The sequence below is a fragment of the Salarias fasciatus genome, chromosome 15 (genome assembly GCF_902148845.1).
Source record: "Salarias fasciatus chromosome 15, fSalaFa1.1, whole genome shotgun sequence".
NCBI lineage: Eukaryota > Metazoa > Chordata > Actinopteri > Blenniiformes > Blenniidae > Salarias > Salarias fasciatus.
The window spans coordinates 11,683,472-11,705,831 of record NC_043759.1 but is presented as its reverse complement, the minus strand read 5'-3'; the positions used below and the strand labels follow the sequence as shown (position 1 = coordinate 11,705,831).

Sequence of the window (22,360 nt, the reverse complement as noted above, 5' to 3'; positions counted from 1 at the left end):
GGAATGATCATAAATCGATCAGTTTTCAACTTCTATTCCAGTTTATTATAAACATCAGACATGGAGGACACACAGACACAAACAGAACGAAATGAACTCAAACTGTTCAGGCTGATGGAGATTTTTATTGAGAGAATTGGTTTAAGGATGTATATTGTACTTGATTGTTATTGATATGATTATATGATTCTACGGAGCCCCCAGGGACATCAAATTTTTTTAAGGAGTTTTACATGCTCCTTTTAAAAGTCTTACGTGCACATGTAAAGTTGCTTACGTGCGCAATGATGTGCTTCATTAGCACATCAGCCACAGAACTTGCTGGAACAAATTAAACTCAACACTTCACTTGCTCAATGCAAAGCACAGAATCTAATAATTTAAATAAGTGGTGTATATTTTCCTGACTCATAAAAAAGGGATGATAATGAAAAATCTTGTCAAAATACACAGCAAGTAGCTACAGTAGCCCGTGAGGCTCAAACACAAATCAGAAATTCATCCGGAATTTTCAGTTTTTTGTCATTGTTCGTGTTTTTCTGAGAGAGGGAAATAAATGGCCACTTATTCATGATTATCTACAGCCTGGCCGCCGGAGTTGAATGGTTACGATCATAATCAATGTTACTATTCAAGTGTGTGAGTGAATACATCTTTAAAAGTACCTTTAGTGTAGACAGGGCCATAACAGTAAAATTAATTAATACTTGGCTGTCCAAATAAAAGAAACGACAGTATATGCATTGTTTAATTGGGAAGGGGGAGTGGCCAGATGATTCCCACTGAAATGTTTTAGTTTAACAGATGCCGTTTGAGAAATGAAAAAGTGTACAACACATATTCCTGGACACGGTTCAGCAGATTAATTTACTTGACTCATAACGAACAGCCCAGTTCCATGGCAGGCAGAAGAATGTGCTGCACAGTGCTCTGGCATCTTCACTTCTCTGATGCTTCAGTGATTGTTTACAGGAATGATAATCACTCCAAGATGAGGATGATGATGATGATGATTGTTCTTCTTCAGCAACAACAAAGACAACTGCTATAAAGTGATTGCCCAACAGGGGATTTATGCAGGTGGAATAAGAAACATTCATCGTCCTAGTTGAACAATGGGTGTCACAATAGACAATGGGAGGAAGCCTAGCTGTTATCAGCTCCAGCGACCCTGAACAGAATCAAAGCACAGACGATAGATAGATACTCTATTGAAACATGATTCAGGCATTTTTTTGATTTGTGTTCAACCAGTAATATGAGTTTAAATCCCTTTAAATTTTGTCACATCTGAATTAAATGAACACACCTCTCAGTATTAAAAACCCCCAAAACAAAACAAAAACCTGACATGTGTAAACTTGTAATTCGGGCTCTTCCCAACTATCTTAGATAGTGACACTGTTTTCTATCTCAGTTGGGCTCAGATATGTGTAGGGCAGTTCAAGTTCACTATTTCTTACAGTGATAATGTCAGTCAAGTTGGACAGATCTGCTTGAAATTCCTTGATCATCTGCTTCAGGGCTGGCTCCTGGAACCACTCCTCAGTGTAAGCACCCAAGAGGACCTGCAAACATATGAAATAAATACAAAGACTTCACACATGTTCAGCCAAAACTGCAGCTTTTTCTTTTCCCCAGCACATCAGCATTCTGTATTTGTCATAATCAGCCAACTTTGTGAGTGTGTTCATCAACACTCACCATGTCAGAGTACTTCTCTGAGAGCACCACAGCTTGTGCTGCAAACTTGACAGTTTCTCCAATGTTTGGGAAAGTCTCCAAAATTGTCTCTACGCTTGACTGCCCCTTGGTGGTTGGAGGAGGTCTGCGTGTCAGGAGCGAGCCATTGGGCATCCAGGAGAGGAAGTCAAACTGCAATATAGTTTAAGTCTTTGTTAGTGTGTCAGGGTGAATGTTTATTTTTGATCAAGCTTTCCAAGGAAAACTACATTATGTCAGATGGAATGTGGATTCCAGCTAATATCACACCAAATTCTCATAAAAAGATAATGTATGAAGCAGGTCTGCCAGATGCTCCTCTGTTGTCCCACCTGTCCATTATTGAGTGCCGCATGCTGAGCCGTCACTGTGAAGATGAGCATGGTGATGAACTTGACGACTTCCTCAACAGCATCAAATGTTGTAGGAAACCCTGTTGGCAGCACAGTCATTGTTAATTCAGCCATGGGATGCAGGAAATAATTGAGCAACACAGTAATATTATACTGTTTCATTGACAAAATCAGATCATTTGTGGAACTTGCCTGCAAGTTTGTTTGCCAGGAAGCCATGTGTGAATATCTCACTGATCCAGTCCTGCAGCTCGGTGTCTTTTACCACATCGTTGTCTGAGGGATAGAAGTGCTCCACTACTTTCCTCACGAAACTGGTGAAAACATGCCCATTTACATGATCAAAAACTTTTACAAACTTCTTTATTCCCAAACTGTCTAACTGCACATCATCTTATTGTGACAGAGGGATTTTTACATATATTCAATAGGGCTTTCTCTATTTGCATTGGTGTTAATCTCTTTGCAATGTGGCAACATTTTTAATGTCCATCCATCCATTTTCCACCGCTTATCCGGGACTGGGTTATAATGTAATAATTGAAACCTGTTGATGATGTTCCACAGCTTCAGTCCATCATCCCTGTAGTAAAAGTTGGGAACTGATTCCAGTCCTCGTGCAGTGATGTTCTCTGGCAGACAGAGGGAGCTGTAGGTCATTTCAGACAGACCTCTCCGGATAAGCTCTGTCATTCCCTCATATCCAAGTGTACTCTGATTTAACCAAGAAAAAAAATGCAAAAACAGAAAATCAACCTATTATTTTAGCCGTATTATGGATTGGTAATCTTTGCAACATACATTCATGAATTCATACCGTATTTAAAGCTCCTTTATGTCCGAACAGGATGGTACGACTCAGAGTGTTGATGTGCAGAGTGTAGCGGAAGTGTGGGATCAGGAACTGTAGGGACCAAGGAGGGACAAACAGAAAGTCAAAATCAGACAAAGATACAAGTTTCTGCATAATTGTACCACAAAGACACCTGTGACCCAAAGAGGTTTTCTCTCAGGATGAGTTATATCATCATCTCAAATATATAAGCTGTATAATTGTACCTTGTAGAGCGGATGAATCACAGGAAAGCTGCGGAGAGCAGCAACAGCAAAGACTTCTGCCAAAAAATGAGTGCCCATGAGGTGATAGATTGCCTGATATTCCATTGCATCGGCACTTTTGACAAATATCTTGGCTAGCAGCCAGTCTGTCTCTGAGTCGCTGGGAAGAAAGATGGGGTTTTGCTCGGAGGGCTGTTGGTGCAACTGAAAAAAAGACATAATGCAGACAAATGCATTAAGTGCTTTGCAAGGGTAGAAGGTCTCATGTCAACGGTGCAGAGTGTCAGAGTTATAAGGTCCAGAAGAATGTGTACTGATAGACCGTTGGGTTACAACACCATCGGCTCAGTGCTTGTTGCACATAAGGGACTTGGCAAAACTTAATGAGGAGGTTATTTTTTTTGTGGCTTCCCATTATTTTTGTGATAATTCAGATCTTAATACTTGCAACATCAGACTGTAGCAGAATCTATTTGTCTGGATTTAGTGTGGTGAGTACTTTAACACAAACGCCACAAACACGACACTTCATTAGTGTCTGGTCAAATTTCCAAAGTAGCAAACAAATTGAAAGTGGAATCATGGGCATCTGATTATTTCTCTTTTGCTACACCCCAAGAAATTGCATCACAACTTTTGTGGACTTTGCACTGAGATTTACTGACATTAAATCAGTAAACATCCACTTGGACACGCCCAACAATGTCATGATTCTGTCACTGTGTGTCCCTGAATTATTTCAACATAAGTGACTGTTAATCAACATTACAATTATACCTACTTCATAATAAAACCGTTGACTCAAAAACAAGTATGACAAACAAAAAAAATAAGGTGGCTGTGCAGGGAGGACTTTATAAATCTACATTTGCTCTGTCAGTAAAATACCTGTATTGCAATGGGCATCAGTTTGTTTTCCGGGTTCATGTAGAACAAACACAAGCCAGCAGCTGCCTGCAGAGGTTTCCCATCGTACTCCCTCGTGGGTATCTTGTCCATTATCTTCTGATCACAGATGAATATATTGCCTTTCTGTTATTTGGTAAAAACACAGAGAAAGTCCATCAAATGTGAGGAGATGTATTGAAAGCTGAACAACAGTCATTTACAAAAGACAACATTTTGACTATATGTTGTAAAAATTTTGTTCAACTTTTTTTTTTAAACAGATGAATAAATTCAGTGTTCGGGAATAAATATAATCCTAAAAAGAGCTTCAAACCTGCTCATCTTTCATACCTTCATTTCCTCTTTCAGAGAGCTTCCCTCCTGCAGGAATGGCTTCACCATCTCCTCTGTGACAGGAAAGTTTGGGGGGAGTTCAGAGCACCTCTTGATTACACTGGGATTCGTTCCATTCAGAAACTGGTAACCAAAAAACTCATCTGCCTGCCAGTGCTCTGCAACATAGTCTGGATGGTGGGAAATGGGAAAATAGATTTCTGTTATTGTGGTAATTGTTGCAACATTATTTTTGTCAGTATTTTTTTTTATATATATCTCACTTTAATGAGAGAAAAACAGTCCAGCAAAGCATCAATGTGACTGGTAAAAGTAGGCAGCACTACATTGCTTTTTTTTATTTTCAGTGAGAATGATAAGCTTTGTTACTTACTATCCTTAACAATCAATTCAGAATTCCCTCACAAAATTGACTAAAATGAACCATTTAAAAAGGTTAGCGGCTTTTCATTGTGGAAATCACATTGGAATGGTTTTCTTACCCTTGGTAAACCTGATAATACAGGTGATGTTATTTGTTTATACTGTATGCAGTCAGTGCTCATTAAAAAACTAACATGTTTGCAGACATTGTTTTCTACCTGACATTGGAGTTTTCCGACAGCAGAAGATGTCCTTGATGTCCTCAAAGCTTTCCCATTGTTCAGTAGATCCGGCCATTCCTTTGAACAGCAGTTCAACACCACTGAGGAAGAAAGGACAGTGCCAACAAATATATGTAAATTATAAAGGGATTGATAGTCATGCTTCAGAATAAGTTTTAATGCACAGGTCATGTTCTAATTACTGACTCACGTGAGCTTTTTTGTAAAACGTATTTCATGTTCTTTGGACAGAGAGAACCGGACCTCCGCCGGCAGCTCATCGATGTCTGTGTAATGGATTCGATGTGGTATTTTCTCATCGGTAATCGCCCATCTGAAAATTTGGAAATCACACAAATCTGTCCTGAAAAGCTTCTGAGACAAAATGCCGCTCTTTGTGTGTACTGCTCAACTGTAAACTCACTGGTATAAGCGTTTTTTACTGGTTAACTCTTTTTTCCGATGGTCAATCAGCAATGGGCAGTCGTCCTCAAAAACTTTCATGGCTGGAGAGGAGAAACAGTACAAAGTTAAAAAATGAAAATGATTGTCAGTCAGATAATCTTTATCAGACCATGTGGTCAGTGTGAAGCTCACCTTTCCCTCCTCTCAGCTCCACCAGTTCCCCCCTGGAGATCCATCTGTAGCAGGGGAACAGAATGGCTTCTCCTTCTGGGGTGGTCACCACTATTTTGGAGCAGTACCACTCATCTTCAGAGAGAATGAAGAAAGGATCTTTTTCCACTTTGAGCAGCAGAAGTTTCCCCAGAGACGTGGTGGTTTTTATGGTGTATGTCCTTGTCTGGAAGTAACCAAGGAAAGAAAAAAAATAACAGCAACATTTTAATAGTTTGTTGCAAGTGGTGCCTTGGTGAGATATCCTCCTATTTTACATGTCTCCCTGATCCAACAAGCCTGATTTCAATTTATTCAACAGTGAAAAACCTGATAAAGTGCTGTTCACTTTTAAGTGTGAAACAGGAGGATGGAAGCACCGTGAGAAGCATTTAGCTCTAGCTATGCAGAGATTTAAGTATAGGTTTAAGACTACAGTTTGAGTTTTAAAAGTGCATGTATGTCTGTAAAAAAAGATTCAACCATCTTCTTTGCTCTCCTGTTCAGCTTCGGGTTGTCTGGGCAGCAGCTGAGTCGACCGTGTGTGAAGGTAAGGTAAACCTTGTATTGGTGGAAGGCCTCCACAGATCAAACCAAGAAATTAACAATGTCTCTCTCAATACATGCAAACACAGACGCTGTGTGAAATTATTAAGGCATAGAGTAACCTTTTTCATAAGACCTACTGCAAATTGCAATGACCCCTGCAACTGTGAACACCGTTAATGCAAAAATATCCATTAATGTCGTTGGTATTTATGACCAGAGGGGCCGGAGGGGGTTCGGTTTGGGAACCACAGGATTTCATCTTTGCTTTTTGCAGATGATGTTGTCCTGTTGGCTCCACCGAACCTGGACCTTCAGCATGCACTGGGGCGGTTCGCAGCCGAGTTTGAAGCGACAGGGATGAGGATCAGCACCTCCAAATCCAAGGCCATAATCCTCGACCGGAAGAAGGTCAGTGGAGACTCTGGCCCAAGTGAAGGAGTTTAATTATCTTGGGGTTTTGTTCACGAGTGAAGGACGGATGGAGCGTGAGATTGACAGGCGGATCGGTGCAGCGGCTGCAGTGATGCAGTCGTTGTGTTGGTTTGTCGTGGTGAAGAGGGAGCTGAGTCGAAAGGCGAAGCTCTCGATTTACTGGTCAATCTATGCTCCTACCCTCACCTCTTGTCATGAACTTTGGGTCATGACCAAAAGGACAAGATTCTGGATACAAGCGGTTGAAATGAGTTTCCTCTGTGGGGTGGCTGGGCGCTCCCTTAGAGATAGGGTGAGGAGCTCAGTCTCCAGGGAGGAGCTCGGAGTAGAGCCACTACTCCTCCACATCGAGAGGGGCCAGCTGAGGTGGCTCAGGCATCTGTTTAGGATGCCTCCTGGACGCCTCCATGGGGAGGTGTTCCGGGCATGTCCCACTGGGAGGAGACCCCGGGGAAGACCTCGGACCAGCTGGAGAGACTGTCTCTCGGCTGGCCTGGGATTGTCTTGGGATCCTCCCGCAAGAGCTGGAGGAAGTGTCTGGGGACAGGGAAGTCTGGGCATCTCTGGTTAGACTGCTGCCCCCGGTCCCGGATAAGCGATGGATGAATGGATGGTATTTACAACAGTGTCACCAAAATCACAGCAGCCTAGCCTAAATTTGTCTCCTGCTGAATATACTACAACACTTGATTTAATATATATATTTTTTAAAGAAGCTTTTTGGTTTTGTCTGTCTTTAAAGAGTTGATGATGTCAGAAGTCTGAATCTATGAACTGTAATTAAAAGCTGTTATATTTACAAAAAAAGCTATGTAATTTATAATGAGAAAACTTTCGTGTAATAAGGAGAAACGGCTCAGAAAAATCTTTCTTTACTGTGGCAGTTGTATATTTCCATAATAGAGTAATATTCAGTGGTGATTCTAATATCTAAGACACCAGCTGAATTAATTTACTCACAAGCTGTAGACAAGGAACACCTTTCAACATGATACATTCCTCGGAAACATCACTGTGCAATGTAAGCTCAGTGATTAAAGTGGAATTATCTGTCAGACAAAGTCAACAAAACGTGATTCAAAATGTGTGTTTTTCTATTGTTGTACAGCAATTATATGCTTCATGTCATTTGCAGTTTCGTACACTTACGTGTCATGACTTACGTGTCATGACTTACGATGTTAAAGATGGAAACAAAGCTGGTTCACGTGAACAGGCTGGTATCGTGCCTCTACAGAGTTTCACAATGAACCATCAAATTAAATCCTGAGCGCTGGAGCAGGAAAACATGAATGAGAGTCCCCAGGTGTCCCTCGTGAGCACACCCATCAATTACTGTACGGAATTATGAAATCCTGTAAACCACCAATATAGTGACGCAATACCCTGTGAAGGGATGGGCAACTTTGCTCGTTGTGAAATCCTTTGGAATTTCAACCCCAGAGGGAAACGCTGTGACTGAGTAAACGTTTGAGAAATGAAATGGAACAAAACAAAAACCCATTAAGTTTGGTTAAGCAAATTGACAGGCAAGGCTTTGATTTTTCCTTCTTGCAATTATTTTAGTGATGCTTCAAGAGAATTCACACTGTGTATCTACTTCAAACTTAGTTTAAATTCGTCGCCTTCTATTGAACACCAATCCAACTTATTTAAGTAGTAATAGTCTTGATTTTAAAATGTGTTTATCTTTACATTGTTCTTCGTATTTTCAGTTGCACGAAAAGCTATCTTAATATTATATTATTTATCACATTCAGATGAACAGTACTGTTACAAATATCAAAATAACTTCAGAAATCTGAGGAAAAAAATGTTTTTAGAAATTGAACCTACCATCCCACTGAGAGCGTCAAAGCCAAAGTTGTCCAGCTCAGTTCGTTCGCTCTGCCCCTCTGTTCCAAACAAAGTGGCGTGAATGTAGTCCATCGTACCTGCATACTTCATGGTGCCTGTGGTCACCTCGAGTTTGTATTCAGCCATGACGACTTGATGGAAACTGGTGAGGAAATGAAATCAGACTACAGATACTTTTGAAAAGAAAAGAGGATTGATAACGCTGTGATGAGCGGGTGTGTTTGGAGACTGTTTCACCTCTGGAGGAGGTCAGAGTAGATAATATCAAGGGTGGAGTTAAAAAGTGATGCCAGACAGGTTTCTCCAGCTGTGGGTGTGAACAGAAACTCAGAAATGTCTGCATCCTGGTACATCTAGCACATTTCCCAGTGTTTTGTTTCCATGGCTGTGTTCCATTTGCATGTTTTTTTTTTTTTGGCATCATATTCAAAATAGGTGTATCACTTCAGTTTCACCATTTTATGCCTTGTTTTTGAGTAGTTTTGTTCAAATACAGCACTATCTTCTTTTCAGTTCTCTTCAAAGTATTCAACACTTTGCACTGTTGGTAGACTTTATTTTAAAGGTTTATACAGTGATAGGCAACACAGCGAAACACAAGATTGAAGAGAAAAGTCAGAACTGACCAGTGTACTCAAAATGTTGATCATGACATGTGGCGAGGCAAGATTTGTCTTTATTCTAGGGCAGTGATCAGTCACCAACCCAGTTCCACCAGTATTAAAGCAACACTTCAAGAATTAAATTTAATGCCATTCCTGAGTGTATTATGGTCCTCATCAGAACTGGGGATAGATGAACTATTTCCATAATGTTATTGTTGGAAAAAATAATGCTGGTTAATACTCTGCTGTGTTGAATAAATATAATACAGCAGGTTAAATGTAACACTGCAGGTTAGAGGGACATGTGACGAGGACAAAATAGAGGACATGTTTAAAAAAATAGTGGAGAAATGCAAAAATCTGCCCAGTAATGACAGAAATAGTTTGATTGCTGTACTCGTTTATGAAGGTTTTTCAATTGATTATAGAGAGGGGTGTGAATTACACTTTTTGTTCAAATGTATATAAAAACTGACATATTTATTTTTCCCACAATGATTCTTCTTGTACATCATTTTATTAACTTTTGGAGGAAGCCAGTATTATTTCTGGGGTTCATAATTTTGTGTTTTATGTATGATTTGTTTCATTGATTTCTGTGGAGTTAATGCTCTAAGTTGGTCACTAGGTGGCAGCAGAGAGCCGTTATTGTCCCTAAAATAAACGTTATGGATTTTGGTGCGCTGAGATCCGCCATCTTGGTTCTCTCCCTTCGGCCTGCGCGTGACTACGCAGACACTGAGCTGAAGCTTCGATTATTTTAGACAAAATATTTAAGTTACATGTTTGACCAGTATCAACTACAGAAGCACAGGAGTCGACCGGATGCGTGGAAACCCCTTGAACCCCTCAGGAAATTGATACTCCGGTGAGTTATGGCTGCTTTTCAGAGTGTTGCCTTAGCATGCGGACTCCTGCGAAGTCACGAGATAAAAGGCATGAGGTCGTTTTAAGAAAAGAGTCGGATATACCGTATTTTAGGAGAATTAAGTAGCTTTCTGTTGTTGTTGATCAGTATTTTATGTGTTGCTCAGTTTTGTGTGATTGCTGTTTTGCCCTTTGTCGACGCTGTGCTGGTCACCGTTGCACGTATGCAGGTGGTAGAAGATATTTTATGCGACCAGTCATGTTATCTGTGTTACTGAATCCTATATTGTTGAACTATAAATGGGAAATGCTATCTTGTTTATGCTTGGATCATATTGAAAGTTATATTCATGTTATATGTTAGGAGTTTTTTAAAAAAAGAGACTGATATAATGGGGACTTTATTGAAGAGAATAGTGTTGGATTTGTTAAAGTAATTGCCCTGCACATCTGTCTAGTTATTACGAGAAACTATCTTGTTATTGCGAGAAAACTGTCTCGTTATAACGACATACAGCTCAGAAATCTATTTCTTCACTGTGACAGTTCTACGTTTCCGTAACAGATATTTCAGATAATCTTAAAGAATTTATAAAAGTTTGCCAGCAGTCCTTTCTGGTGACTCCTGGTGGCGCTGTGCTCCACCTGCCCCTATTGAACAGTCACTACTGCTTTTGAGAAGTGCTTGAGATGATTTCACTTTTGGAATGGCTTCCTTAAGATGCTTAGAATTATTTAATATTGTAGTCAATTGTCATATGTGGGATAAAAACCTCTGGCCGACACTTTTGTATGAATTACAAACCCCCAACAATGTTGGACTTCATGTTGAAATCAGCATGTTGTGGCGGTCGCAGAAAGAGGAGACAGACGAGGGATCTGGATCAAATGAGGTTTATTCTTCACATGCACAGTGACAGCTGTCATCCCAGGAAGGATCCCTTGACAGAACACTTCTGCCTATTTAATCCCACCAACAGTGCACCACACCTCCCCACGTCAGCAAACCCAGCCCCTTCTAATGTGAAGAAACTCCCTCCCAACAGACACCACAATATCAGATATATCAGCTTCATGTCAATGGGATTTACGACTCAGAGACAACACAGAAACAAACCACTGAACTCTATTCGTCCCCAGGTCACTGGAGAGGATATTTGGAGTTACATTGGAACACATGCTGTTACCAAATATCCACATATTGTATCTGTGGGAGGAAGAATCTTGACTTCAAGCCGAACTCAGATTGAACCTTTAAACACAAAGCAACTCAAGGAATAAATGAAAAAATTACAAAAACACAGCCCACAACAAAAACCACCACAGTGATAATCTAATGACTTTTTGTCAACTTTGTCACAAAAACCTTGTGAATCAGCTGCGGAAGAGCAAAAACAACAAAGCCAGCTCCGTTTTGCTAACTCCTGTGTGTGATGTAATTTTCTGCAGCGGATCTGTTCCGGATCTGCAACACTGCCAGTGTAAAATAGCCCTCATTCTTCCTCAAATTGAGGAACTGGTCCCCTTTCCAAATCAATTGAACGGTACTGACCTAGAACAAGAAAACAAGTTTAACTGTTGTAAATCTTACTGATTGATCTGCTCTGTCACGTGTAATTATACCTCTGAGAGAAGGAAATTTGAAGAGAAGCTGCAGAGAGCAGCAGCAACAAAGACAACTGCCATAAAGTGATTGCCCAACTGGTGATAGTCTGCCTCCGATTGATTTTTGTCTGTCTTTTCTATGAGAATCTTGGCTAGTAGCAAACTCGATCCAGAAATCACAGATTAGAAAGGAACGTGGATTTTTATGCAGCTGGAATAACAAACATCCATCATTCCAGTTGAACAATGACTGTCAAAATGGACTATCGGAGGAAGCCTGAGAGAAAAACACACCTGAACATGAAAACTCCACACAGAAAGGCTGTCTGGACTTGAGGGATGTCAACGTCTACATGTGTAAACGGGTACACGGATATAACAAATCATAACTGTTTTGAAAAATCAACAACTGTGTCCACATTTTCCTCCTCCTCTTCCTCGTTCTTTTTTCACCAGTATAATATAATGTTTTTTGGGGTTATGATGTAACCTGAAAACTTCAGATAATAGCATTACCTAACTGAATGTTCCCTCTAGTGCAGTTATCCACATACATAAAAGAGACATGTGGAGCAATGTTACATCGATTAAAAAAAACCCTGCAGCCAGAGTTGCATTAAAGTTGACATGGGAATACAATGGCAGATAACAAGCAGAACACTGTGTGTCAGCTTTTCTGACAAAGTGGAAATACTGTTGGGTGTAGGTCATGTTAGGCAAAGCTAGTTCACAACAGCAGTATGGGATCCACAGAGACCAGGTGCCATGGAAAAACCCCAGCAAATTGGAGGGAGAGTCAGCTGCTGGCAGTATTAAAGGAGGGTTATTATGCAAAATCCACTTTTTTGAGCTTTGTATAATGCTAAAGTGTGATTTCCCCATTAAGAAGGTGAAGGTGCTTTATTTGTCATTATACAGTGAATGTACAACAAAATTCGTCCTCTGCATTTAACCCATCCTTCGATGCCGCTGAAGCATTCTGTAAGGAGGAGTGGGCAGTTGTGGAGAGTGCCCGGGGACCCATCTCCAGATGTAGAGCCAGGCTAACGGTCAGAATCACCTGACTGGAGGATTGACCTATCATGCATGTTATCGGTTGATGGGGGAAACTGGAGATCCCGAAGGAAACCCATCCAGACACGGGGAGAAACATGCAAGCTCCACAGAGAAAGGCCCGCATGGTCTGGGGCTCGAATCCGTGACTTTCTTGCTGTGAGGCAAGAGTGCTAACCACTCACCCACCGTGCCGCCCTGAAAAGATGCATGGAGTTGTTACCTGAACCATTCATGCATATTTGAGCAATCCCTGAATCTCCCCCTGACAGCCATGTTGAGCGCTGAAACGCTCCGTGCTGCACAGCTCCGCCCCAGCTCTGACGTAGTCTGCACAGCTCCTCCTGCACAGCTCGCGCGCAGGGGAAATACACCGCAAATAGCTGAGATGGACGCTCTGAGGGGGGCGTGTTGCGATGGTGAGGAGATTCTTAAAGAGACAGGAACCTATTTCCAGTCGTTTGAGGCAGCCCTGATGCAGAGGCAAATTTGACTGAAGTTTTTTTTTGAGACATGCAACTTTCACCATCCAACTTTGGACAAGCTGTTGCTTGAGTGTGCTGTAGATTGATACTAAAGGGCTAAAAAAACACGTAATACCCCCCCCCCCCCCCCCCCCCCCCTTTAAACCCCACCAAAACAAAACAAAAACCCTGACATGTGTAAACTTGTAATTCGGGCTCTTCCCAACTATCTTAGATAGTGACACTGTTTTCTATCTCAGTTGGGCTCAGATATGTGTAGGGCAGCTCAAGTTCACTGTTTCTTGCAGCAATAATGTCAGTCAAGTTGGACAGATCTGCTTGAAATTCCTTGATCATCTGCTTCACGGCTGGTTCCTGGAACCACTCCTCAGTGTAAGCACCCAAGAGGACCTGCAAACATATGAAATAAATACAAAGACTTCACAAATGTTCAGATAAAACTGCAGCTTTTTCTTTTCCCCAGCACATCAGCATTGTGTACTTTTTGTAATAACCAGCCAGCTTTGTGAGTGTGTTCATCAACACTCACCATGTCAGAGTACTTCTCTGAGAGCACCACAGTTAGTGCTGCAAACTTGACAGTTTCTCCAATGTTTGGGAAAGTCTCCAAAATTGTCTCTATGCTTGACTGCCCCTTGGTGGTTGGAGGAGGTCTGCGTGTCAGGAGTGAGGCATTGGGCATCCAGGAAAGGAAGTCAAACTGCAATATAGTTTAAGTCTTTGTTAGTGTGTCAGGGTGAATATTTATTTTTGATGAAGCTTTCCAAGAAAAACTAAATTATATCAGAATGAATGTGGATTCCAGCTAATATCACACCAAATTCCCATGAAAAGATAATGTATTAAGCAGGTCTTCCAGATGCTCCTCTGTTTTCCCACCTGTCCATTATTGAGTGCCGCATGCTGAGCCGTCACTGTGAAGATGAGCATGGTGATGAACTTGACGACTTCCTCAACAGCATCAAATGTTGTTGGAAACCCTGTTGGCAGCACAGTCATTGTTAATTCAGCCATGGGATGCAGGAAATAATTGAGTACCACAGTGATATTACAGAGTTTCATTGACATAATCAGATCATTTGTGGAACTTACCTGCAAGTGTGTTTGTCAGGAAGCCATGTGTGAATATCTCACTGATCCAGTCCTGCAGCTCGGTGTCTTTTACCACATCATTGTCTGAGGGATAGTAGTGCTCCACTACTTTCTTCACGAAGCTGGTGAAAACATGCCCATTTACATGATCAAAAACTTTTACAAACTTCTTTATTCCCAAACTGTCTAACTGCACATCATCTTATTGTGACAGAGGGATTTTTACATATATCCAATAGGACTTTCTCTATTTGCATTGGTGTTAATCTCTTTGCAACGTGGTAACATTTTTAATTAGGGCTGGGCACGTTAACGCACTGCTTCCTTAACGCCAACAAATATTTTCATCAGGGGTTAACCCCCCCACACACACACACACACACACACACACACACACACACACACACACACACACACACACACACACACACACACACACACACACACACACACACACATTGTGCTCCAGCTGAGCGTCAAAAACGCACACACATCTGCTGTGCTTTCTGCGGTGAAACACGGTCCATTCCTCATTATTTGCCATAATGAACTCAGCCGAATTATCAGAAAAATCGGGAGGAAAAGGCTGGTATAAGGCACAAACTGACATAAGGAGCGCAAATATGACAAAAACGAAAGTGAAACTTAAATCGCGTCTTTTGCCGGCAGATCGTTTCGGCTGCTCTGCATTCTTCAGGCGCTGAAAACACGCAAAATAAAGTCAATTTCCCTTCAACACACAATCTGTATTAACGAGGCAAAATTTGGTGTGACTGAATTTATCCTGCCTTCTCTTTCTGAAGGTCAGAAATAGAACGAAGTTTGAGGATGTGTGTGCTCATAACAAACTTCGTCTTTCCTCTGCTCCTGCTGGTGTGTGTGTGTGTGTGTGTGTGTGTGTGTGTGTGTGTGTGTGTGTGTGTGTGTGTGTGTGTGTGTGTGTTGGGGGGGGTCAGGGGTGGCAATCTTGGTAAAGACTTGGTATTTTACGTTTTTAAGTTACTATAAATCATATTTGATGAATTGTTAAATTATGCTATTTGCCCCTAGTCGGGTCCCTGTACCCGACTAGGGGCAGGATGATCATTACAGAGTACTTTTGAATTCATTATTGTTTTATGTACATAATGCGATTAATTGCAGAAAAACTATGCGATTAATCGCGATTAAGAAATTTAATCGTTGCCCAGCACTATTTTTAATGTTATAATGTAATAATTGAGACCTGTTGATGATGTTCCACAGCTTCAGTCCATCATCCCTGTAGTAAAAGTTGGGAACTGATTCCAGTCCTCGTGCAGTGATGTTCTCTGGCAGACAGAGGGAGCTGTAGGTCATTTCAGACAGACCTCTCCGGATAATCTCTTTCATTCCTTCATATCCAAGTGTACTCTTATTTAAACAAGAAAAAAATGCAAAAACAGAAAACCAACCTATTATTTTAGCCGTATTATGGATTGGTAATCTTTGCAACATAGATTCATGAATTCATACCGTATTTAAAGCTCCTTTAGGTCCGAACAGTATGGTACGACTCAGAGTGTTGATGTGCAGAGTGTACCGGAAGTGCGGGATCAGGAACTGTAGGGACCAAGGAGGGACAAACAAAAAAAAAGTCAAAATCAGACAAAGATGCAAGTTTCTACTTAAATGTACCACAAAGACACCTGTGACCCAAAAAGATTTTCTCTCAATATGACTTATATCACCTTCCCAAATATTTAAGCTGTATAATTGTACCTTGTAGAGCGGATGAATCACAGGAAAGTTGCGGAGAGCAGCAACAGCAAAGACTTCTGCCAAAAAATGAGTGCCCATGAGGTGATAGACTGCTTGATATTCAATTGCATCGGCACTTTTGACAAATATCTTGGCTAGTAGCCAGTCTGTCTCTGAGTCGCTGGGAAGAAAGATGGGGTTTTGCTCGGAGGGCTGTTGGTGCAACTGAAAAAAAGACGTAGTACAGAAAAATGCATTATGTGCTTCACAAGCGTAAAAGGTCTCATGTCAACGGTGCAGAGTGTCTGATTTATGTGGTACAGAAGAATGTGCACCTATAAGGACGGTTGGGTTACAACACTATAGGCTCAGTGCTTGTTGCACATAACGGACTTGGCAAAACTTCATGAGGAGATGATTTTGTTTTTGTGGCTTCTCGTTATTTGTATGATAATAATCCAGAGCTTAAAGGTGCATTAAAGGTGCTGTAGGCAGGATTTTGCTAGTCAATGCTAATTTTTCTGTGTTTTCTTTGGATTAAATGTTAGAGTATCCATTGATAATCCTTTAGGAGTGTAGCATAATTGCACTACCGCGAGGGCGCAGCGTTTCCATCTGTCTCTGTTCTGAGCTGAAAAGGAATCTCGACAGCTTCAGGTATCTTTGACCAATCACAAGAGCCCTGAGGCTCTAACCGTGATTGGTCGAGGGGTGTTCGTCGCACGTTCTAGTGGGAGGGGCTTAACTTGCGTAAGGGCGTGATGTCAGAGAAAACAGGACCGGATTGGCTGTGCTGGGTTTCAAATCGCCATCTTAGATGGGTCAAATCGCCATCTTACTTAGGTAACCCTAAGCAAGATGGCAGAGATGCGGAATCCTGCCTACAGCACCTTTAAGAGTTTTTCAACTTTTAAAATACTTTTTTTCCACCATAAATATGTTGCAAATATTCAATGGTGTGTGCAATGTGCCCTGATACATTCATCGTAAGTACAGCTAACAGCGCTAAATTGTCACTTGACAGTTGCAGTGCCGATCCGGCACCAGAATTTTTTTGCTGAGAATTAGAGAGGTGACGTAATGCGTGCTCCCGCTGGCCTGATTTCCTTAAGTTTCGTTTTGTCCGCCATTACTCCGCCAGATGCTTAACGAGCAACAACTGAGCAGTACTGAGGATGGAGCTTCCAGAAAGTAAGAAAAGACTGGCTTCTATAGCACTGCCACAACTCCAGCACAGACCCCGCCAGGCAAAAGAAACACATTTTACTCTAGCGCTACTAAAAAGCGAGGAAGGAGTTCCCCTCTTCCGTGCATGTACATGGACGCAAGCCACAGACACGAGCGTTTCCCGAAGCTGCAGTTACGCCCAAGGCCTGCAGGGGCTGTTGTTTCGCATAAAACAAGCAAACTCCTTAATGCACCTTTAATACTTGCAACATCCAACAGTCGCAAGGTCAATTTGTCTGGATTTAGTGTGGTGAGTACTTTTACTCAAACAACACAAAGATTACACTTCATTAGTGCCTGTTCAAATTTTCAAAATAGCAAACAAATTGAAAGTGGAAACATGGAATCTGATTATTTCTCTTTTGCTACACCCCAAGAAATTGCATCACAACTTCTGTGAACCTTGCACTGAGGTTTACTGAAATTAAATCAGTGAACATCCACTTGGACACGCCCAACATTGTCATGTATCTGTCACTGTGTGTCCCTGAATTTTTTCAATGTAATAAGTTACTGTTAGTCAACGTTATGGTTATACCTGCTTCATAATAAAAGTGTAGACTCAAAAACAAAAGTATGACAAACAAAAATCTAAAGTAAGGTGGCTGTGCAGGCAGGACTTTATAAATCTACATTTGCTCTGTCAGTAAAATACCTGTATTGCAATGGGCATCAGTTTGTTGTCCTGGTTCATGTAGAACAAACACAAGCCAGCAGCTGCCTGCAGTTGTTTCCCATCGTACTCCCTTGTGGGTATGTTGTCCATTATCTTCTGATCACAGATGAATATATTGCCTTTCTGTTATTTAGTAAAAACACAGAGAAAGTCCATTGAATGTTAGGAGATATTGTATTGAAAGCTGAACAACAGTCATTTACAAAAGACAACATTTTAACTATATGTTGTGAAATTGGCTGTGTTTACATGCAGGCAATAACCCTTTCTTAACCGGAATATTCGCAATAACCCAGTTGCACACAGCCATGTGAACACCTGCAAAAACCAAATATGCTCATAATCCAGTTTTTAAAAATCCAAATATTACCCCTGGGTTACAGCTTTTCTAACCCAAATTTCTGGTCATATAAACACACGTTGGAATATTCTGGTCGAAAGGGACATGAAATACTGTTCTGCGCATGAGCTATCAGCAAGGAATCTTGGTCTTTTGAGTACAGGAACTACTTGTGACACTATTTAACTAGCGATCATTCAGTTATTCTCTTTTACTGAAAAAGGGGTGCATCATTTAACATGTTATCGCTTCTTCTGGCACACCTCTGGCCAGCTAGCAACATGCAAAGAGAGCCTGGCCTTCTTCTTCTGTGGTATCTGTGTAAAATAAGGTTGAACATGCAAATAGCACACCTAGTGGCATGAAGCACAAATGCAGTCACGACATCGTCTGTGCGCCGTGCTTTGGATGGGGAGATCCCAATCGATTACTGATCATGTAAACAGGAGTCACTCTGTCTTTTTCAGCATGTAAACAGGTCATTCCAAATGTTTCAGCGACCTGAATATTGGCCTTAACCCGAATATTGACTGCATGTAAACGTAGTCATTGTTGTTCAACTTTTTTTTTTTTTTAAACAGATGAATAAATTCAGTGTTAGGGAATAAATATAATCCTAGGTTTAAAGAGGTTTAAACCTGCTCATCTTTCATACCTCCATTTCCTCTTTCAGAGAGCTTCCCTCCTGCAGGAAGGGCTTCACCATCTCCTCTGTCACAGGAAAGTTTGGGGGAAGTTCAGAGCACCTCTTGATTACACTGGGATTCATTCCATTCAGAAACTGGTAACCGAAAAACTCATCTGCCTTCCAGTGCTCTGCAACATATTCTGGATGGTGGAAAATTGGAAAAGAGATTTCTGTTATTGTGGTAATTGTGGCAACATTACTTATCTATTTTTTTTAATCTCACTTTCATAAGAGAAAAACAGCTGCTGTCTTCAGCAAAGCATCACAATCAATGTGACTGGTTAAAGTAGGCAGCATGAGATTGCCTTTATATTTTCAGTGTGAATGATAAGCTTTGTTACTTACTATAGTTAACAATCAATTCAGAATTCCCTCACAGTTCCTGGATAAAATGGACTAAAATGAACCATTTACAGAAGTTACATGCTTTTCATTGTGGAAATCACATTGGAATGGTTTTCTTACCCTTGGTGAACCTGATAATACAGGTGGTGTTGCTATTTTTTTATACTGTATGCAGTCAATGCTCATTAAAAAACTAACATGCTTGCAGACATTGTTTTCTACCTGACATTGGAGTCTTTCGACACCAGAAGATGTCCTTGATGTCCTCAAAGCTTTCCCATTGTTCAGTAGATCCGGCCATTCCTTTGAACAGCAGTTCAACACCACTGAGGAAGACAGGACGGTGTCAACAAATATATGTTAAAACGGGACTGATAGTCATGCTTCAGAATAAGTTTTAATGCACAGGTCATGTTCTAATTACTGACTCACGTGAGCTTTCTTGTAAAACGTATTTCATGTTCTTTGGACAGAGAGAACCGGACCTCCGCTGGCAGCTCATTGATGTCTGTGTAATGGATTCGATGTGGTATTTTCTCATCGGTAATCGCCCATCTGAAAATTTGGAAATCACACAAATCTGTCCTGAAAAGCTTCTGAGACAAAATGCAGCTCTTTGTGTGTACTGCTCAACTATAAACTCACTGGTACAAGTGTTTTTTACTGGTTAGCTCTTTTTTCCGGTGGTCAGTCAGCAATGGGCAGTCATCCTCAAAAACTTTCATGGCTAGAGAGGAGAAACAGCCCAAGGTTAAAAAAATGGAAATGATTATCAGTCAAATAATCTATATCAAACCATATGGTCAGTGTGAAGCTCACCTTTCCCTCCTCTCAGCTCCACCAGTTCCCCCCTGGAGATCCATCTGTAGCAGGGGAACAGAATGGCTTCTCCTTCTGGGGTGGTCACCACTATTTTGGAGCAGTACCACTCATCTTCAGAGAGAATGAAAAAAGGATCTTTTTCCACTTTGAGCAGCAGAAGTTTCCCCAGAGACGTGGTGGTTTTTACGGTATATGTCCTTGTCTGGAAGTAACCAAGGAAAGAAAAAAAAATAACAGCAACATTTTAATAGTTTGTTGCAAGTGGTGCCCTGGTGAGATATCCTCCTATTTTACATGTCTCCCTGATCCAACAAGCCTGATTTCAATTTATACAACAGTGACAAAGCTGATGAAGTGCTTTTTCATGTAGAGTCTGTCTTTAAAGAGTTAGCAATGTCAGAATGTCTCACGCTCGCACGCTTCCGCCATTGATAGGCGTTTCCTGGGAGAAGCAGGAGAGCAGGTAGGATGGTCTGGCGCATGCGCGTTTTTCAAAAAGCGCCTTCAAAAAGCGCCTTCAAAAAATCCTATAATCTCTATCCTTTAATCTTCTTTATCACATTCAGATAAATCGTACTCTTACATATGATTAATATCAAAATAACTTCAGAAACCTGAGAGAAAAATGTTTTTAGAAACTGAACCTACCATCCCACTGAGAGCGTCAAAGCCAACGTTGTCCAGCTCAGTTCGTTCGCTCTGCCCCTCTGTTCCAAACAAGGTGGCGTGAATGTAGTCCATCGTACCTGCATACTTCATGGTGCCTGTGGTCACCTCGAGTTTGTATTCAGCCATGACGACTTGATGGAAACTGGTAAGGAAATGAAATCAGACTACAGATACTTTTGGAAAGAAAAGAGGACTGATGCTGACGCTGTGATGAGCAGGTGTGTTTGAAGACTGTTTCACCTCTGGAGGAGGTCAGAGTATATAAAATCAAGGGTGGAGTTAAAAGTGATGCCAGACAGGTTTCTCCAGCTGTGGGTGTGAACAGTAGCTCAAAAATGTCTGCATCTGGTACATCTAGCACATTTTTCTGGTGGTTTGTTCTCATGGCTGTGTTCTGTGGGCATGTTTTTTTCTTTTTTTTTTACCAACTTTGTGCTGGCATCATACTTAAAATAGATGTATCACTTCAGTTTCACCATTTTATGCCTTGTTTTTAAGTTTTGTTCAATATAGCACTATCTTCATGTCCCATTTCAGTTCTCATCAAAGTATTCAATACTTTGCACTGTTGGTAGATTTTATTTTGAAGATTTTCAAGATTTATACAGTGATATGCAACAGAACGAAACACAAGATTGAAGAAAAAAACAGTGAACCAGTGGACTCAATGTGTTGATCATGGCAGGTGGCGAGGCAAGTTGTCTTTATTCTAGGCTGTGTTGATTAAATATAATACAGTAGGGCTGGGCGATATGGCAAAAAAAATGATCACGATTTTTTTTTTCATATCATTCAATCTCGATTAAAATCACGATATGCTATATTGTTTTTAAACCAGTTTTAAAGCATCTGCACTGAAAACTAGAACTATAGAATAGTTTAACATTTTATTAACAAACCAAGCAAATAGCAATGCAAATTCAATAATATAAACATAGAAAAATATAAGCACAATCTCACTTAACAGTGCAGTAAATGGGAAAAAAAAATCTAGCACCAAGACAATAAAATCCTGCGATGCACCGTTTTTTCAGTAAAAGAGAAGAACTGAACGATTGTTAGTTAAAGTGTGACAGTTTACAGCCCTGAGGATTTTTGTTGCTATAAAAGATTAAAAAACTAAAGAAACCGCCTGGGGATAATGAAGGTGCTTTAGAATGGAAACATTATTTTTAAGTTATGATGCTAAATATGCTGCTGCCATCATTAATGCTTGCATCAAATGTACAAAATTCAAATAATCTAGATTGGACAGATTAGATTTAAAATGTAACGGTGCAAAACTACAATAATATAAAAAAAATGGACAAAATTAATCATTTTTCTCCTCTTACAATGTTGCTCGTATGGTGCAGTGGCCTGAAAAGACAGCACTGGCTACGTTTACGTGCAGTCAATATTCGTGTTAAGATAAATATTCTGGTTTCTGAAACATTTGGAATAAACTCAGGGAGATCCTCATTCAGACCACGGCCACAGGCGACGCCATGACTGCAGTTGCACTTCATGCCACTAGGTATGCTGTTTGCATGTTCAACCTTATTTTACACAGACACCACAGAAGAAGACCGGCGCTGCAGCCGCTGCAGGCTCTCTGCATGTTGTTAGAAACAGAGCGTTAGCGGCAAGAAGTGGTGATATGTTCAATGATGCGATGCAGCGTCATTTTTAGTAAAAGAGAAGAACTGAACGATCGTTAGTTAAACTGTATCACATGTAGTTTCTACTAAAAAGACCAGATTCTTTGCGGATCG

The 22,360-nt window shown here is 40.8% G+C and overlaps 2 protein-coding genes across 2 annotated transcripts; both read right to left on the bottom strand.

Moving 5' to 3' along the window:
* Positions 1-24: 24 nt before the first annotated feature.
* Positions 25-20,732, bottom strand: LOC115402408 (hydroperoxide isomerase ALOXE3-like). Its single transcript, XM_030110939.1, has 15 exons — positions 20,586-20,732; positions 19,935-20,139; positions 19,761-19,842; positions 19,548-19,670; positions 19,338-19,441; positions 18,738-18,910; positions 17,722-17,865; positions 15,861-16,064; positions 15,615-15,701; positions 15,346-15,512; positions 14,121-14,242; positions 13,908-14,008; positions 13,558-13,728; positions 13,204-13,418; positions 25-1,353 (listed from the first exon to the last, which is right to left on the bottom strand). Exons 1-14 carry the CDS (start codon positions 20,730-20,732, stop codon positions 13,239-13,241), a joined length of 2,010 nt encoding a protein of 669 aa, XP_029966799.1. The 3' UTR covers positions 25-1,353; positions 13,204-13,238.
* LOC115402406 (hydroperoxide isomerase ALOXE3-like) lies at positions 1,349-8,627 on the bottom strand. The gene is made up of 14 exons (XM_030110937.1): positions 8,393-8,627; positions 5,558-5,762; positions 5,385-5,466; positions 5,172-5,294; positions 4,958-5,061; positions 4,374-4,546; positions 4,023-4,166; positions 3,135-3,338; positions 2,893-2,979; positions 2,623-2,789; positions 2,268-2,389; positions 2,055-2,155; positions 1,705-1,875; positions 1,349-1,568 (listed from the first exon to the last, which is right to left on the bottom strand). The coding sequence occupies exons 1-14, from the start codon at positions 8,537-8,539 to the stop codon at positions 1,389-1,391; spliced, it is 2,010 nt and encodes a 669-aa protein (XP_029966797.1). The 5' UTR covers positions 8,540-8,627; the 3' UTR covers positions 1,349-1,388.
* Positions 20,733-22,360: the final 1,628 nt, after the last annotated feature.

Coding starts and splice junctions, on each gene's coding strand:
- LOC115402406 (XM_030110937.1), bottom strand. CDS start 8,539: ATGGCTGAATACAAACTCGAGGTGACCACAGGCACCATGAAGTATGCA. Junction 3,339..4,022: donor TGATGCCCATTGCAATACAG/GTATTTTACTGA, acceptor TCTTTTTTTCAG/TTGCACCAACAGCCCTCCGA. Junction 1,876..2,054: donor CGGCACTCAATAATGGACAG/GTGGGACAACAG, acceptor ACTATATTGCAG/TTTGACTTCCTCTCCTGGAT.
- LOC115402408 (XM_030110939.1), bottom strand. CDS start 20,732: ATGGCTGAATACAAACTCGAGGTGACCACAGGCACCATGAAGTATGCA. Junction 19,843..19,934: donor GGAGCTGAGAGGAGGGAAAG/GTGAGCTTCACA, acceptor TCTCCTCTCTAG/CCATGAAAGTTTTTGAGGAT. Junction 18,911..19,337: donor TCGAAAGACTCCAATGTCAG/GTAGAAAACAAT, acceptor TCCACCATCCAG/AATATGTTGCAGAGCACTGG.